A 19,341-nucleotide genomic window follows, 5' to 3' on the forward strand; every position below is an offset into this window, starting at 1 on the left:
ACAGAGGTAAATGCTGGATTAAGCAAAAGGTTTACAGGAACTAGGTCAAAAGAACTAGGGGCTCAGCACCAGTGTAGACAGGTTGCACGAACACTGAGTGCAGTGTGTGAGCAAGCTAAATAGCCAGGGATAGTTAAGGGACCATTTTCTGATTGGGATAAAGCTTGGGATCAGAGGCACAGCCAGAGTCAGAACTGCCTGCATGAGACCGATGCCTACACTTTAGTGTCGATTTAGTCTCGCTAACTTCCTGCATTAACATCAAGAGCCTCCGAAATTTCTGTTCATGTGGACCCTCCACAGCTCACCCACATATGTACCTTCACCGGCCACACACTCTTGGCAGCATGGCAGCTCAGGGGCTAGTACTCCAGCCTTTGCAGCGCTAGGTCCCAGGTTTGATTCCCAGCCAGGACATTATCTGCATGGAGTTTGCGGGTTCTCCCCGTGTCTGCGTGGGTTTCCTCCCACAAACATGAAGTGAGGTTAATTGGCTTCGCCCTAAAAAAATTTACCTTGGACTATATTAATGACATGACTATGGTAGGGACATTAGATTGTGAGTGACATGACTATGGACTTTGTACAGCGCTGTTTAATATGATGGTGTATATAAATACTGTGTAATAATAATGTTGCTGGAAGAGAAGATCTACTTCCATCATTCTATGTTGATCTCAGACCGATGGCAGGGCCAGAAAAAGGAACCCAATGGTAGGAGATTTCTTCTGCCTTTTCTCCAAACAGAAGTGAGTAACAAGATAGTGGTCATAAGAACGGCCCCTACAAGCCCTGTGAAGTCGTCCTGTAGGGTCCCAGGCTCAGTCAAATCTATGTAACTGCTGTCACCATCTGCACCTTCTTCTAATGTGCATGTAGAAGCACCTGACTGCCTCCTGAAGTTACCTTCTTCTCCCAGCACGTGCTGCTCTCCACAGTGGACTTACATAAAGACAAATTTAACTAGAAATAAACAAAGTAAGTAAATGTCTTAATTAAATTTAAAATTGGATAATTGAATGTCTGTATGCATGTTTATAGTTTAGCTTTGATTCCACATATCAAACATGTGAGCTTTATGCTTTTGGGATAAAATATGCTTTGATACAAGACTTCATCTCTTGGTTCCGTAGACTGTAGATGATGGGATTTAACAAAGGTGTCCCAATAGTGTAGAGAAGAGACAATACTTTGTTTAATTTGGCAGAAGTCTTTTGAGAAGGCACCAAATAAATGATGAAGATTGTCCCAAAATACGTACAAACAGACACTAGATGTGAACTGCGCTCTGCTGGAAAGAGCCCCTGTCATTGTGCTCAGTCAATGCAGCTTCTGGGAACATCGTATTCCAAATGCTCTTTGGAATGGTGTGCCCCATCTTGCTCTGAGATGGAAATGGGGCACACTTGCTCGCTTCCCCCCATGTTGCAATATGAACAACTCATTTTTTTTTTCTCATTAAAAAATTAAAAACATCACACCTTTTACCTGTCAACCTGTCCTATTCTCATTGACAGGTAAAAGATGCAGTGTTTATCTTTTTAACCCAGAAGCTTTCATTGGCTTGTGACCTTTGTACCCAAACTTTGCCCCCATTGGCAGTTGATCTTAAAAAAAGCTGTTAGACCAAGGCCAAATTTTGGAAAAGAATGTTGTCATCCAATGAAATGAGACGGGACGAGGACTCAATAGCACTTTTTGAAGAAAAGTTGAAGAAAAGTTTGAAGAAAGTTGTAAAGTTTGACACATTAAAGATACCTTTCTAAGAACAAAACCATGGTAAAGCTTCTAAAGTGATAAAGTGATTTTAGGGATTGGGGTAACATCTTGTCATTAATGTCTGTCAGTTATTCTCTATAGGGACCCCTCCACCGGGCACTTCATACCATAACTTGCAGCATATTTGAGGCACTGAAATGAATCAAGTCAATTGATTATCATTGTACTTTTATTATACAAATGTTATTTACATACAATAATGTTAAATACCTGCAGCAAAAGCAGTTTGATGACTTAACGCAACACTGTCGCACTGTTGCATGTTCTTTATTCTGAAATGTAGGCATGCAGCTAAAAACAATGCTATGGCATCACTACAACCCTATGGGCCCTGATGCAAAATTTGGAGCTAAGTCCCTATTAGGATGCAACTCAGCTAATGGCCTTCTGGAGACAGAAGGAAAGAAGGAGGAAAGAGAGATAACAACAGAGGAGATAACGAAAGAGGGGGAAGTATAGAAAGAGGGTAACAGAGAGAGGAGGGAAAGAGAAAAAGAGAGCAGGAGAATAGAGAAGGGAGCAAGGAAAGGGACACAGAAAATGGAGAGAAATAGACAGAGAGAGAGAGACAGAAGAGCGAGAGGAAAGATAAATTACAGGACAGGGAGAGAGGGAGAACAGGGGGGAGACAGGCGAGGGAGATAAAGAGCAGGAGACAGAAATAGAGAGAAAAGGTTTCAGAGATTTCTGGACTGTATGCGACCTCTGTGTAAACACTTTAACTTTCACTTCGTGGCTCAGGTTACTGTAAAGTTGATCTGCCAGCAGCAAATCCTGGTTTTACATAGAGATGTTTGTAAGGTCATCCTGATTGGTTACGGGATCCTAGGCCATGATCCTGTGGCATCTTGAGAAGTCCAGCCATGTCTGTAGGGTCCTAGTCTTAGTGAAACCTCTGCAACTGCTGATCTTTTTGCCACTACCTACCAGGATCTGCACGTTTTGCTAATATGGATGCAGAGGCACATAATTGCCTCAATGTTACCCTCTTCTTCCATTTCAAGTGTCCTGTCATGCACAGAGAGACAGGACCACTAGGGGGCGCTACAGCTTGCACAGAGTTGGTGTGAGCCCTGAGAACGGCCAAGGCGCAGAGTCTAAGCAGTAACCAGGTCTTCTCCAGAGCCTCTGATGGTGAGGATGTTGCATTGCTGGTTACTGCCAAGTTGCGGTCCTTTGGCACACCAAGGTGGGCAAAGCAAGGTACCAAATCACAAAGCAGAAGAATAGTCGAGGAAAGCTGGGGTCCAGGAAGGCAGCAAGCAAGAGAGGTCAGGTCACATGCCAGGGGTCAATTAGCATGGATCCAGGAGACAAACACCAGTGACACAGCGGCCACTGTAGGCACACGGAACACAGAAGACACTGGAAGCAACAAGAGGCACAGGTGATACAAGGATATCCACAGACAGACAGGAACACTGGAACAACATAGGGAAGTTGGCTGGCAACCAACAGACTGGACAATGAGGGGTTAACATAGGAGTTGGACACAGGAAACACTGGATTAGGCACCAGGTGTACAGGAACCAGCTCACAGAACTAGGGCTTGGCACAATAAAGACACATTGCACGAACACTGAGTGCTGTGTGTGAGCTAGCTAAATAGCCAGGGCTGGTTCAGAGAGTATTTTCTGAGCCAGATTTTGTCCAATGGATTGGACAGAATTGATAAAGCTTGGAAATAGAAGCACGCCCAGCATCAGAACTGCAAGCATGCGCAGGAGAGAGGCGTCTGCACTTTAGAGAGGAAGAGGTAAGTGTGACAGATAGTGTAGAGAAGAGACAAAATTTTGTTTAATTTGGCAGAAGTCTTTTGAGAAGGCACCAAATAAATGATGAAGATTGTCCCAAAATACGTACAAACAGACACTAGATGTGAACTGCAGGTGGAGAAAGATTTCTGTCTGCTGGTCCTGGATGAAACACTAAAGTGGAAATAATGGATATATACCTCAAAACTTTCAATGTAAATGTGAATAGGCTAAAAACAACGGTGAGCAGAAAAAACTCCATTTCTACTATATAAGTATCTGTAGAGGACAATTGTAATATTGGAGCCAAGTCACAAAACAAATGGTCTTGCCATTGAAGAAACCCAAGACCACATAGCCAGATGATTCCGTGTCTTGATGTTCATGAGGTAAGAGTATCTTAAGGGGTTAAAAATAGCCAAATATCGGTCATAGGACATTGACGTGGGCAGAAGACATTCAACACTTTCCACCGACATTCCCAAGTAGAACTGAGTAAAGCAGTTAGAGAAGGACGTGGACCCACCATCACCCCACACAACATCTAAAATATTTGGCATTATTATGGTGATAAAAGGTACATCACACAAAGACAGATTGCACAAGAAAAAATACATGGGGGAACTAAATTTTTGGTATGTAGCTAATAAGCTTATAATCAAAATATTCCCTATAAGGGTGGTGACATAAAGTATTAGAAACAGGAAAAAAATCAAGCCTTTCAGATGGTGGAGATTCCTAAAACCCAGAAGAACCAGTTCCACCACATCTGTTTTATTGTGTCCACACATGGCCTGCTAAAAGATGGACAACATTGGTTAGTACTTTTTTGTGGCACATCTAGGGCAAAAAATGGAAAGCATATAACTTCCCCGTGGTTTGGAGTCCTCATATACTTATCTTAAATTTCATGTGGTAGGATAATGGAAGCAGCCCAAATATATTGGATCCATGAATATATATATATGGGGCTCTTTTTATAAAACAGAGAATAGGACATTCACTTATACATTCCCTTGTGGGAATTTGTTCAGGTCTGTGCATTTCAATAGCAGTAATTGATTCCCCTTATATACAGTGTTAGGAAAGCGGGTGTGGACCCACTGTGGCACTGACTGGGTATGCTCCAGAGGAACGTAACTAAGCTGCTACCAGGTCTTCACTAGAGCCTCTGATGGTGAGGATAGGCTTGGGCTGTGGGGTCCCAGGCCAGTTTCAGCTGACCACAAGAGTCAGGAAACCCGGTGCAAGCACCGAGGGGCTTGCGTGGCCAAGAAATCCAGAAACAAGGATCCAAGGTCGGGGTCAGGCGGTAATCAGGCAAAGTCCAAAAACGTAATCCGAGGTCAGGGTCAGGCAGCAAACAGGCTAAGTCCAAAAACGTAAGCAAGGTCCAGTACACAGCAAAGCAAAACAGAGAAAACACCTTAGCACTGAGAGTTACACAGGGTAAACCAGAGATTGCTCAGGCAACTTCCTGTAGTAGGAGGTGCCTGTAAATACCTGCAGAGATCCAGCCATAGGCTGTAGAGAACAGAGGGCGTGTATGTGTTACCTCATAGATTAAGAGAAACACACACGCCAGTTCAAACACCAGGGCAAGTCTCAGCATGAAGGAAACTCAGGCATGGAACAAAGGTAGTGGGGTTACCTGAAAGATAGGACCCGAGTTTAATATAATTTGTCAAACTCCAGTTAGCATGTATCTGGTCTACAATAAAATGGCTCTGGGTGTACAGTTGAATTATTGGTTCTGTATTTGGGATTCCCAGCCAAAAACCAGCGGCTCTGGGAGTACTGTTGGATGAGTAGCTCCATATTTAGGATGTATCTGGTCTATAAACTAGTGGCTCAGTTGGGGGACTGGCTCTATATTTAGGACATACCCAGTCTTTAAATCATCGGCTCTTGGTTAAATATTTAGGATGTGTCTGGTCTATAAACCAGTGGCTCTATATTTAGAACTTCTGGTCTATAAGCCACCATCTCTGGGTGTCCTGTTTGGTAAATGGCTCAATATTACGATGTATCCGGTCTATAAACCAGCTGCTCTGGTGTACAGTGAGATAAATGGCTCTATATTAGGATGTATCCGGTCTTTAAACTGGTGGCTCTGAGTGTACAGTTGGGCAACTGGCTCTATATTTAGGACATACCCAGTCTTTAAATCATCGTCTCTTGGCTAAATATTTAGGATGTGTCTGGTCTATAAAACAGTTGCTCTATATTTAGAATTTCTGGTCTATAAGCCACCATCTCTGGGTGTACAGTGAGATAAATGGCTCAATACAAGTAGTCCCCGGGTTATATACGAGATAGGGACTGTAGCTTTGTTCTTAACATGAATTTGTATGTAAGTCAGAACAGGTACATTATTTTAATAAATGCAATTAGGTGTTTGTCTCAACATATTATTAGGCAGTGTGATGTCAGTTACTGTATAAAATCCTCAGTGAGTTAATCACAAACAAAGCAAAAAAAATCTTTATGGAGCCTAGACATTCATTAACTTCTAGAGCAAGATGTGCTTTGATATGAAAAAAGAAACAACTGCAGAGTTTGTCTTTGGTCATTAAAGAGTTACAAAAGGCTGCAGAAAGAGCTCACCCCCATAGGATCACTCACAACCTCAGCTGTGTTTAGGAAAAGATTACTTCTGCAAGTCATGCAACCTGCCCTTCCCCCCTTTCAAGCCTCCATCCTGCACACAGCAAGCAGGAAAGCCCTGTTCATATCTAGGAAGTGTCCATATGTCAGATGTCCTTAACTCGGGGACTACCTGTATTAGGATGTTTCCAGTCTACAAACCAGTGGCTCTGGGTGTACAGTTGGATAAATAGCCCCAAATTTAGACTGTATCTGTCCTATACACACATTAACCTAGACACACAATTGTCCACATGGTTAGAAACAATCATTTCCATTACATCCCTAAATTATTAAAAGATTAGGAAATATAGGAAAATGTGAACAACACTTTTAAGAAAGAAAAAGTAAAAAAAAACTAAAAAAAGTCCAAGTTTATTAAAAAGAAAAAGATTTGCATGAAATGTATACAAAAAAAGTTACCCTATTAAAACTTTGTTGTTCACACACCTATATAATTCATTTACAGCCTTTCTAAAAACATTTCATTGATGCAAGAGGACACAAGGTAACATAACGCACTGTCAATGGCATGTAGTCCACATTGTCCATATGACGTGCCCAATCCATCATCACACAATAGATTTGTGATAGGTGAGTGTCATGGACTCAGTTTCCTTTATTGTAAAGATTAAGCCAATCATCCTATTTTATAATTTATCATGGCTTATTATAAAACTGAAGAGCCACACATGGCCAAATCACTCAGGGAACCAGGTGCAATAAAAATAAGCTAGCATGCTTATGCCAAGATTTCCAAAGAAATAAAAATAAAAACTAACTTCTATATATTGTGTATTTTATAATTGTCTTTCTTTACTCCTCTTTAAATAAAATGACTTAGGGGAAAAATGAAGCAAAATTGGTTTATTTTCCCCATGATTTGGTATAGGAAAAATTAACAATTTTATATATATATATATATATATATATATATATATATAATAATTTTGTTATTTATTTTAAATGATGCTATCGTCTTTGTTTTACTTGCTTATATTACATATATTATATATTATATTCCATAAGGACATTATGGAACCTGTATTATTGGTGCTATACCACTTTTTACCATTGAGGGCAAAGCCAGAAACTCCAAAAAAACACAGTAGGTTTTAGGTGTTTAGGGAACCCCTTGTATAACCACAGCTCATAGTACATTAGAGAGGTGGTCAATAATATTATTATTATTATTATTATAATAAACCACCTGGGCGATACACTGATGTCTAGATTTCTGTTCCAAAAGGGGTACACTGTTTTTCATGATTTTTTTTTTTTTTAAATTGTAGACCTGTAAGTTACAGAAATATGTCCGAACAAGGGTTCTAGTAGATATCATGAATATAAAAAATGTTTGAAACACACAATCATGTAAAAAAAAAAAATACTTTTAATAAAATTAAATAAAATACACAAAAATCAGCTTAAACATGACTACATAAATAAATGAAAAATAGCATAAAAAAATTAGCAAAACATTTCAAAAATTTCAAAAAGTTAGCAAACACAAGAGCGGCTTACCTGTTTGTCTCTGCATCAATTTTTTTGATAACTTCATCGGTCAAAAACAACTTCAGGTATGCCAGGGGGTTGTCACATTCAGCATGAATTTTCATCCCAGGTGGTCCGGTGAATGGAAATCTTGGCGGTTCTTCCTGGTCTGCATCAAAGTCAATAGGGCACCATGTGCGCACAGCACTGACCTCCAGAATCGTCGCTCCGTTCACATTCGCTGTCCGATGACAAATTTCCGGGTGAATCACTATCACTTGGTTCCACAAGGGACTCCAAATCGCTATCGCTGCTTTCAACATCCTCCAAAACAGCACTTGTGCCGGTGAGATGCCTTTTGGATGCCATGCGGTCTCCAGCAATCAGTCAGGAACAATCAAGGTCAAAGACAAAGCAATGAAATGATACATTCAGGAAGAGATCTATAAGTCATCAAAAGGTCAGATCAAGATCAGGGCTAAGAGTGGGCAAAATGTAAATCAGGGCACTGGGCAATGATGCTTGGTGCACTAAAATGTGTTTTTATACTTTTATTATGTGTGTTTGTGTGTATTTTACTGTAAAATAAATTTAATGTAATTCACTATGTAATCTGCTTTTAAATTTCCTGCCCCTACAATCCATCACTCCATCGCATCACCCGGAACATGTCACCTCTTGCCGGGTGATGCCATGGGGATGTCCCCGCCCTGCACACTCCCCTAGATCCACCAATGAAGCTGCTCACATAACCCAGAGGATGCGAGCGTGTGACTCGGGGTTACCACTTTTTGCAAGTTTTTTCCCCCCCGAGTCACACTTGGGACTACTGCTAGGGGGGTTAATGAATATATTGGACTTTGGGAGGGGTCCATGTCCTTGTGTTTCAAGGACAGTGTTTGATTCCCACCAGGGAATGTTTGAGGGAATGTCAGATTCCCTGTTTTATAAATAGGGCCTACAATCAAGTGGGCCTTGGAAGTACAGTTCCATAAATGGTTTCATGTTTTAGAATGTATGAGGCCTATAAACCAGTGGCTCCGGGTGAACAGTGGGATAAATGGCTCTATATTAGGATGCATCTGGTCTATAAACCAGCAGCACTGGGTGAACAGTGGGATAAATGGTTCTATATATGTCTATATCCGGTCTATAAACCAGAGGCTCTAGGTGTACAGTGGGATTATTGGCTCTATATTAGGACGTATCGGGTCTATAAATCAGCGGATCTGGGTGTATATTTGAATAAATGGTTCTATGTTTATAGTGTTTGGTAAATGGCTCCACATGGTTAGAAACAAAGATAATTAAAATCTAATGTGAACTAAATTTTATGAAGGAAAAAATACAAAAAACGAAAAAAATGTAAACATTTATATGAAATATATGCAATAGTAATAATCACTTTTTAATACTTTATTGTTCTCACACCTAAATAATACATTTACAGTCTTTCTAAAAACATTTCATTGTTGCAAGTGGACACAAGGTAACATACCGCACTGTCAATGTTAGGTCTCTATCTGAGTATAGTCCTCATTGCCCATATGTCGTGCCCAATCCATCATCACACAATAGATTTGTGATAGCTGTGCGCCATGATCCTCACTTTCCTTCATTGTCAAGATCAGACATATCATCCTATTTTATAATTTATCACAGCTCGTTACAAACCTGGAGAGAATTCAGAGCCACACATGGCCAAATCACTCAGGGAAAACAAGTGCAATAGAAACAAGTTAGCATCAAAATCCTCCAGGATTATGCAAAGATCTCTAAAAAAAAGTTAAATAAACTGATTTCTTTATACTTTGTGATGCTTTACTAATCTATAAACAAAATGAGGAATATTGAATCAAAATTAAAAATTTGCTTTAATTTTCTCCATGATTTGGTTTAGGAAAAAACTACAAATAATAAATTATTATGTTTTGAAAAAAAATCCATTATTTTTTAGAAATGATGAAGCTTTAGGCTTTGTTTTACTTGGTTTTACTTTACTTTTACTTTTTCTTGCCCATACCAAAGGATTTCATGGCACCTGTATATTGGTGCTCCAGCACTTTGACCATTTAGGACAACCCACCACCCTTTGCCTTTCCATTGTTAGGTCTGTGGAGCCCTGTGCTCCTCATAGGTTGGTGTTAGGGTAAAAATAGAAGTACAATTCTGGGTAATTATTTTCCTTTGGTTCGCCACATCTTATGTAAAAATAAATTTACCAAGATCTGGGGGTCTCTTTTGAGAAGAATGTCAATCTGTTGTTCTGCCCATTGCCTGTTCCGAACAAGAAGATCTGCTTACAATATATCACCCATGGAGTCATGGAATCAAGTTAACCCAGTGAATCTCGACTATTTTACCTCGGGGGCACTCCTGCTATAGTTCTTACATCCACGGCTCACAGTACATTAGTGTGGTGGTCAGTGGGAATGATGCCTCTTACATTGCTGGCCATTGGGAAGAATGTCACCCTTACAACCAAAAAGATCATTGATGTCACTTAGACTGGCTCAAGTAACCCCCAGCAACCTCTGGAGGAACCACAGGGTTCTACAAAACACTGAGAAATTGTTTTAGATTGTCAGAAAGAGTTCCACTGGCCACAACTTAGTTTAGTGGTGATTATGTCAAATTCCCTGATCACTAGGGACAAGGGAGCAAATTTTTTAAATTCCGTCTTGTGGCCAATTGGGCCGTTCTCGCTTCGTTCAGCGAGACCGAATTTTTGGGACCTGCAAAACCAATCAGGGGAACGGAGCTGACCTGATTGCTGTTGCAGACCTGTACTATATGTTTCTGGATAGAATTTCTCTATTCATGAACACAGTGAGTCTCGCTGGCTGCTCATGAATGAATGCAGCATGGGAAAAATCCCCTGATGTTTCCCACGGCCTCATTCATTCATAAACACAACCTGCATGAGTACTGCGGCTGCATTTACGAATGGATTCTGACCTGTAGTGCCCGGGGATCGCTCACTGACAGAAGGATTCCCACGGCTGTATTTATTAATGCAGTCGCAATAATCTTTTAGTGATTTATGATGGTTTTGTGAAATTTCGCTGAAATTTCGTGAACCCATCGGAACTTCAAGGACATTTTCACAAGAATGTCAGAGGCTCATCCTTACTGATCACCACTATAGGTGCTTGGAACTAAAAAAAAAGTTCCTAAATTAATTTACTAAAAAGTTTACATGACCTAGATTTACCATTTAAACTTTTCATAGCTGTGCACTTTATCTGTCAATGATAGGAATGGAATACACCAATGGCTGCGTGCTGAATTGGTAAAACCATATGCTTACAGCTGTCATCATCACCTGGATTGGCTAAACAATGACAAGAGCTCTGCTGGAAAGAGCCCCTGTCATTGTGCTCAGTCAATGCAGCTTCTGGGAACATCGTATTCCAAATGCTCTTTGGAATGGTGTGCCCCATCTTATTATTTTGTATTGGATTGGATACAGGACTTTGTATTGAATCCAATACAAAATGAGCGTTTGAATTTACCAGTTATATACTTTGTATTTATTTTATATTATTTTGTATTGGATTTGATACAGGAGTTTGTATTCAATCCAATACAAAATGTGTTTGAATGAGTTTCAATTTGAATTTCCCGATGTCATCGTACGCGCCGAAGTACACGCTACGGACAGCGAAGAAGAAGCTTCTTCTTTTCCGCCGGCCGGCTTCTTCTTCTCGGAGAAGGCAACCGACGCTGGAGAGGGAGATCGACTCTGGAGGACGACGCTGGAACACGACGCTGGATGATCACAGCGGGACCAGGTAAGTGATCAATAAACCCAAACTTTTCTCACTGTATTTTCATACAGTGAGAAAAGTTCGGGTTTATCGATAATTTTAATTTTTTTTAACCCGAACCAAGGTCGGGTTTAGTGGTAGGGTGGTTAATATTATTAAACAGAATTTATATATTGCCAACTTGCACACCATGCAGTGCTGTACATTAAATAGGGGTTGCAAATCACAGACAGATACAGACATAGGAGGAGGAGAGGATCCTGCCCTGAAGAGCTTACAATCTAAGAGGATGGGGAAGTAGCACACACAAGGAGAGGATATGTGGGGTAGTGGGTAAGCAGCGAGGGTTTTAGGTGACAGAAAAAGTAGGGTAGGTGAGTTTGAAAAGTTGGGTGTTGAGCATTCTTTTAAATGAGCAGAAAGTAGGCACAAGCCAAAAAGCATAGGGAAGACCATTCCAGAGAGTGTAGGGATTTGAAGGCAAAGCACAGGAGCTTGAATTTGATTCTAAGGTGAAATGGAAGCCAATGAAGAGAACTACAGAGAGATGCAGTGGAAGAGGAGCGGAGGGAAGGATGGATGAGTCTGGCTGCAGCATTCATGATAGATTGTAGAGGGGGGAGTCGGGTTAGTGGAATACCAGAGAGGAGGATGTTACAGTAGTCCAGACGAGAGATGATAAGAGCGTGTACAAGAAGTTTGGTGGTCTCAAGGGACAGGTAGAGGCAGATTTTGGAGGTGTTGCATAGGTGAAAGTGACTGGATCTGGAAATGTTCTGAATATGGGGGGTAAATGAGAGGGCCGAGTCAAAGTTGACACCAAGAAAACGTGCCTGAGGGGAGGGCCGAATAACAGTGTTGTTAACAGTTAGATTTATGTCAGGCGGAGATTTGGAATTTGAGGGGGGGGAGCAAATTTTTTAAATTCCGTCTTGTGGCCAATTGGGCCGTTCTCGCTTCGTTCAGCGAGACCGAATTTTTGGGACCTGCAAAACCAATCAGGGGAACGGAGCTGACCTGATTGCTGTTGCAGACCTGTACTATATGTTTCTGGATAGAATTTCTCTATTCAGGAACACAGTGAGTCTCGCTGGCTGCTCATGAATGAATGCAGCATGGAAAAAATCCTCTAATTTTTCCCACGGCCTCATTCATTCATAAACACAACCTGCATGAGTACTGCGGCTGCATTTACGAATGGATTCTGACCTGTAGTGCCCGGGGACCGCTCACTGACAGAAGGATTCCCACGGCTGTATTTATGAATGCAGTCGTGATAATCTTTTAGTGATTTATGATGGTTTTGTGAAATTTCGTGAACCCATCAGAACTTCAAGGACATTTTCACAAGAATGCCAGAGGCTCATCCTTACTGATCACCTCTATAGGTGCTTGGAACTAAAAAAAAAAGTTCTAAATTGTTTTACTAAAAAGTTTACATTACCTAGATTTACCATTTAAACTTTTCATAGCTGCGCACTTTATCTGTCAATGATAGGAATGGAATACACCAATGGCTGCGTGCTGAATTGGTAAAACCATATGCTTACAGCTGTCATCATCACCTGGATTGGCTAAACAATGACAAGAGCTCTGCTGGAAAGAGCCCCTGTCATTGTGCTCAGTCAATGCAGCTTCTGGGAACATCGTATTCCAAATGCTCTTTGGAATGGTGTGCCCCATCTCCCTCTGGGTTGGAAATGGGGCACACATGCTTGCTTCCCCCCATGTTGCAATATGAACAACTCGTTTTTTTTTTCTCATAAAAAAATTAAAAACATCACATCTTTTACCTGTCAACCTGTCCTATTCTCATTGACAGGTAAAAGATGCAGTGTTTATCTTTCTAACCCAGAAGCTTTCATTGGCTTGTGACCTTTGTACCCAAACTTTGCCCCCATTGGCAGTTGTTCTTAAAAAAAAGCTGTTAGACCAAGGCCAAATTTTGGAAAAGAATGTTGTCATCCAATGAAATGAGACGGGACGAGGACTCAATAGCACTTTTTTTTTTTTTTTTTTTTTAAGAAAGTTGTAAAGTTTGACACATTAAAGATACCTTTCTAAGAACAAAACCATGGTAAAGCTTCTAAAGTGATAAAGTGATTTTAGGGATTGGGCTAACATCTTGTCATTAATGTCTGTCAGTTATTCTCTATAGGGACCCCTCCGCCCGGCACTTCATACCATAACTTGCAGCATATTTGAGGCACTGAGATGAATCAAGTCAATTGATTATCATTGTACTTTTATTATACAAATGTTATTTACATACAATAACGTTAAATACCTGCAGCAAAAGCAGTTTGATGACTTAACGCAACACTGTTGCACTGTTGCATGTTCTTTAATCTGAAATGTAGGCATGCAGCTAAAACAATGCTGTGGCATCACTACAACCCTATGGGCCCTGATGCAAAATTTGGAGCTGGGTCCCTATTAGGATGCCACTCAGCTAAAGGCCTTCTGGAGACAGAGGGAAAGAAGGAGGAAAGAGAGATAACAAAAGAGAAGATAACGAAAGAGGGGGAAGTATAGAAAGAGGGTAACAGAGACTGGAGGGAAAGAGAAAAAGAGAGCAGGAGAATAGAGAAGGGAGCAAGGAAAGGGACACAGAAAATGGAGAGAAAAAGACAGAGAGAGAGAGACAGAAGAGCGAGAGGAAAGATAAATTACAGGACAGGGAGAGAGGGAGAACAGGGGGGAGACAGGCGAGGGAGATAAAGAGCAGGAGACAGAAATAGAGAGAAAAGGTTTCAGAGATTTCTGCACTGTATGAGACCACTATGTAAACACTTTAACTTTCACTTTGTGGCTCAGGTTACTGTGAAGTTGATCTGCCAGCAGCAAATCCTGGTTTTACATAGAGATGTTGTAAGATCACCCCGATTGGTTACAGAACCCTAGGCCATGATCCTGTGGCATCGTGAGAAATCCAGCCATGTCTGTAGGGTCCTAGTCTTAGTGAAACCTCTGCAACTGCTGATCTTTTTGCCACTACCTGCCAGCATCTGTACGTTCTGCTAATATGGATGCAGAGGCACCTAATTGCCTCAATGTTACCCTCTTCTTCCATTTCAAGTGTGCTGTCATGCACAGATAGACATGACCACTAGGGGGCGCTAAAGCTTGCACAGAGGTGGTGTGAGCCCTGAGAAGGGCCAAGGCGCAGAGTCTAAGCAGTAACCAGGTTTTCTCCAGAGCCTCTGATGGTGAGCATGTTGCATTGCTGGTTACTGCCATGTTGCGGTCCTTGGGCACACCAAGGTGGGCAAAGCACGGTACCAAATCACAAAGCAGAAGAATAGTCGAGGAAAGCTGGGGTCCAGGAAGACAGCAAGCAAGAGAGGTCAGGTCACATGCCAGGGGTCAATTAGCAGGGATCCAGGAGACAGACACCAGTGACACAGGGGCCACTGTAGGCACAGGGAACACAGAAGACACTGAAAGCAGCAAGAGGCACAGGTGATGCAGGGATATCCACAGACAGACAGGAACACTGGAACAACACAGGGAAGTTGGCTGGGAACCAACAGACTGGACAATGAGGGGTTAACATAGGAGTTGGACACAGTAAACACTGGATTAGGCACCAGGTGTACAGGAACCAGCTCACAGAACAAGGGGCTTGGCACAATGGAGACACGTTGCACGAACACTGAGCACTGTGTGTGACCTAGCTAAATAGCCAGGGCTGGTCCAGAGACTATTTTCTGATTGTCCAGCAGATTGGATGGAATTGGATAAAGCTTGGAAATAGAAGCACGCCCAGCATCAGAACTGCAAGCATGCGCAGGAGAGAGGCGTCTGCACTTTAGAGAGGAAGAGGTAAGTGTGACAGGTGCCATGCACACTGGACTTAAAGACAAATTCAACAAGTCCAAACTAGTTACAACCAAAGTATATTCATGCACAGAGTTTGGCTTTATTTCATGTATCAAACATGAGGCATTTATGCTTTTGATGTAAAACATGCTTTGATACAAGACTTCATCTCTTGATTCCGTAGACTGTAGATGATGGGATTTAACAGAGGTGTTCCGATTGTGTAGAAAAGAGACAAAATTTTGTTTAATTTGGCAGAAGTCTTTTGAGAAGGCACCAAATAAATGATGAAGATTGTCCCAAAATACGTACAAACAGACACTAGATGTGAACTGCAGGTGGAGAAAGATTTCTGTCTGCTGGTCCTGGATGAAATTCTCACTAAAGTGGAAATAATGGATATATAACTCAAAAGGATCAACATAAATGGAAAAAGGCTAAAGGCAACGGTGAGCAGAAAAGACTCCATTTCCACTATATAAGTATCTGTAGAGGACAATTGTAATATTGGAGCCAAGTCACAAAACACATGGTCAATGGTGTTGAAGCCACAGAACTGCAATTTAGACATAGAGACCATCAATATGGCCATCACCATAAAACCAGAAAGCCAAGACCACATAGCCAGAAGATTCCGTGTCTTGATGTTCATGAGGTAAGAGTATCTTAAGGGGTTACAAACAGCCAAATATCGGTCATAGGACATTGCCATGAGAAGAAGACATTCAACACTTCCCACCGACATTCCCAAGTAGAACTGAGTAAAGCAACTATAGAAAGACATGGACCCACCATCCCCCCACACAACATATAACATATTTGGCATTATGATGGTGGTAAAGAATATTTCACATAAAGACAGATTGCACAGAAAGAAATACATGGGAGAACTGAGTTTTTGGTTTGTAGCTATTAGGCTTATAATTAAAATATTCCCTGTAATGGTGGTGACATAGAATATTAGAAACAGGAAAAAAATCAAGCCTTTCAGATGGTGGAGATTCCTAAAACCCAGAAGAACCAGTTCCACCACATCTGTTTTATTGTGTCCACACATGAGTGTCAAAAGCAGAGGAAAGATATAGGAAAAGGAATAGGAAAATAGTTGGGAATTATGGTGTTTATGGTCCTGAGGATAAGGATCTTTTGGCTGCCAATGGAAATTGTCAATGATTTATAATATATATCACATAGGAATAACTCCTTTAAGACATTATTGCTTCTGGATTTTTGTTTGTTTTTATATTAGTAATAAAAGACATCAAACATACTTTCATTTCCTTATTCCTCAGGCTGTAAATAAGTGGATTAAGCAAGGGATTCGATACAAAAGAGTATACCAAAGAAACATAATTTACAGTACAGTTGAGAAAGGCAAGGTAAATTATAAACAATGTCCCAAAATACATAAAGGCGGAAGTCTGATGGGAGCTACAAGTGGAGAAAATTCAGTTCATGAAAAATTGTTAACATGAATGGTAAGATTTAGTTTGCCTGCCCCTGGTGTAAGATCAGATACAACAAGGAAGCATTTAGTAGTCACATCAGTGGGCCTATTGTAGAGCAGTGGATCTCTTTTATGAAATACAATAATTTACCTGGCTGTTAGCACTGCTTTAACTAAGCTGAGGAGGGAAAAGATGCCTGGAGATTAGCTCTGATGAGGTCATTAGTCACATTAGTAGGGGCTGTTTTGTTGGAATGGGCAGCTCGAAAGCCAGACTGGAGAGGGTCAAGAGAGAGTTGGTGTTCAGATAGTCGGTGAGTCTTTTATAGACGAGGCGCTCAAGAAGTTTGGAGATATATGGCAGAAGGGAGACGGGAAGGTAGCCAGAAGTCAGGCAGGGGTCTAGTGGGTGTTTCTTTAGGATAGGAAGAATGTCTCCAACATTGTTGGTCTTTGGGAAGGCTGCCTCCCCTACAGACAGCCAAACAAATCATTGCTGTTGGTTAAATTGACCTGAGAGTCAAAAACTGTTCAATTCTCAAGGAACCCCTGGAGGAACCGTGGTTGGGAAACATAGAGTTAAACAATGAAAACTGATGCTGCTAAACTTTGTCTGGCCTTCCTTGACCTCAGGATAGAAAAAGGCTGAACAGCTTAGGCAGGATTCACAACACTAAGAAGCTCTTGAGTCTATGGTGACTTCTATTATTTTTACCTGTACAGTGTTGATGTGCATTTTTACATATTACATTGATATGTGGGTATTTTATCTAGGGTGTTGCAACACGTTTAGATGAAGTATTTATATTTTTACCCAGCATAGCTACACAATATATTGATGTGAACTGGACCTATTGAGAACAATTGTTATCAGTTTGGTATTGCATTGGGCATCCATTGTTATATGAATGGACTCCAAGGCTTTTACTGCTGACCTCAAAAAATTCCAAGTGTCACAAATGTTGTAAATGTTTTTAATTGCGCATTAGTCCTGCAATTTGCATTAAAAAAGAATCAATATTTATGAGATCACACGGGTGATTACTGACAGCAACACAGACTACTAAACATGGGTGGAGAGCATTGGTTTGTGCAGCTTACAGTAGCACTGTTCCCAATATTTCAAAAAAGTTATTTTACCCCTTGGATATCCTGAACAAATGTTTACAAGGACCATAGTTGTGCATAGTCAGTGTTTTTGAAGCAAGATTCCTTCAGGGGTTGCTGGGGGTTCCGTGAGCAATGAGCAATTTGTACCTCTCAGGTCAGTTTATCAAACACCAATGATCTTTTTGTCTATCTGTAAGGGTGAAATTCTTCCCAATGACATGGAGTGTACAAGGAATTCTTCATACTAAAGGTTCCCTGTATTAAAAAGTTTGAGAAACTCTGTGTATGGTTCTGGCAGGACTTTCCATCTTCTGACACCATCACTGGGTCTCCGTGCCTTCCTGTATGGATGACGGTTTGTGAGAAGGGCTAATAAAGTGCAGTACATTTTCACTTTTTGAAAACAGGAAGCTATGGCAATGCCCACAAGTCACTCAGAACCTTCATGAATAAGATAAATGGAATCCATTTCATGAAAGGGGCGAATAAGGGACTGTCTGGTAAATAAGAACAGGACTACATAATGCTGGACATTTTCCAGTGAGGAAACATTGGTTACTGTATCAGTTTGTGTTCGATTTGAGCACAAGGGTCAGATTTAACTGCTGTTCTATACATCTCTACTGCTGCCTTGCTTTTGTTGCCTTTCTTTTTTATTATTTTTTTTTTCAATGGGAGATTAAGGATTAAAACTCACTTGTCACAGGTTAGTTTTACAAAGGGACAGACCATTTACCAATTCCCATTGGTCATTCCATGTGGAAGGAGTTTATTGTCATGTCATGAGCCACAGTCATGTGCTAAAACCCTTAAAAATCAAGTTATTTGAATTTTCATGTACTGACTTAAAATCAATAGGGCCTTCAACTTGCATGGAAGCACTAAAAAACACACCTATTCTATTTTATCCTACCCAGTGCAAATGCATCAATGGAAAACAATGAGCTAAATTTTTGCAAAACTAACACAGACATTGGCCTAGAGCAGCAGAGTTAGTACGGGTGCCACCATAAATGTTTTTGTCTGCTGCCCCAGTCTCCATCTACCTTACCTGTACGATGTCTGATTTGATTAATGCATTACTAAGACTGGAATCAGAAATGTACAGTTTGTCTAAATGGGCTATGGACATAAATCCTGTCCTCCAGCTTTAATGCTGTATTTTTTTAAGTCCAGCTTCATTGACAAGATTTTCTACTATGCGACAGGACGTGATGGGAAATACCTTTAATAAAGATGGCAAGCGTTATAAAAATAAACATTTATTACCAGTATATAGGTCAGGGATCAAAATCCTGGTCAGGTACAGTGACCCAATTCACCTAATTTCTTGTCCTGGTTTCTTAGACTCAAATTGCTAGTAATTCTCTCCAATAAAGTCACAGACATCAATAAAAAGTTACTTCCCACTTCTATTCAAAACCATAAGCGAAACATTCAAAATGTGATATCCAATGTGTCCCACAAGAGGTAAAAAAATACTTGATTATTTATTACTAAAGGAAAAATATGATCTAAG

The 19,341-nt window shown here is 40.8% G+C and overlaps 1 protein-coding gene across 1 annotated transcript; it reads right to left on the minus strand.

Moving 5' to 3' along the window:
- Positions 1 to 15,392: 15,392 nt before the first annotated feature.
- LOC140322047 (olfactory receptor 10A7-like) lies at positions 15,393 to 16,322 on the minus strand. Its single transcript, XM_072398699.1, has one exon. The coding sequence runs from the start codon at positions 16,320 to 16,322 to the stop codon at positions 15,393 to 15,395; it is 930 nt and encodes a 309-aa protein (XP_072254800.1).
- Between the last annotated feature and the right edge of the window lie 3,019 nt (positions 16,323 to 19,341).

Source organism: Pyxicephalus adspersus, chromosome 2 (genome assembly GCF_032062135.1).
Source record: "Pyxicephalus adspersus chromosome 2, UCB_Pads_2.0, whole genome shotgun sequence".
NCBI classification, from domain to species: domain Eukaryota; kingdom Metazoa; phylum Chordata; class Amphibia; order Anura; family Pyxicephalidae; genus Pyxicephalus; species Pyxicephalus adspersus.

Bases quoted from the DNA above. Each gene is read 5' to 3' on its own strand.
- LOC140322047 (XM_072398699.1), bottom strand. From the start codon at position 16,322: ATGTGTGGACACAATAAAACAGATGTGGTGGAACTGGTTCTTCTGGGT.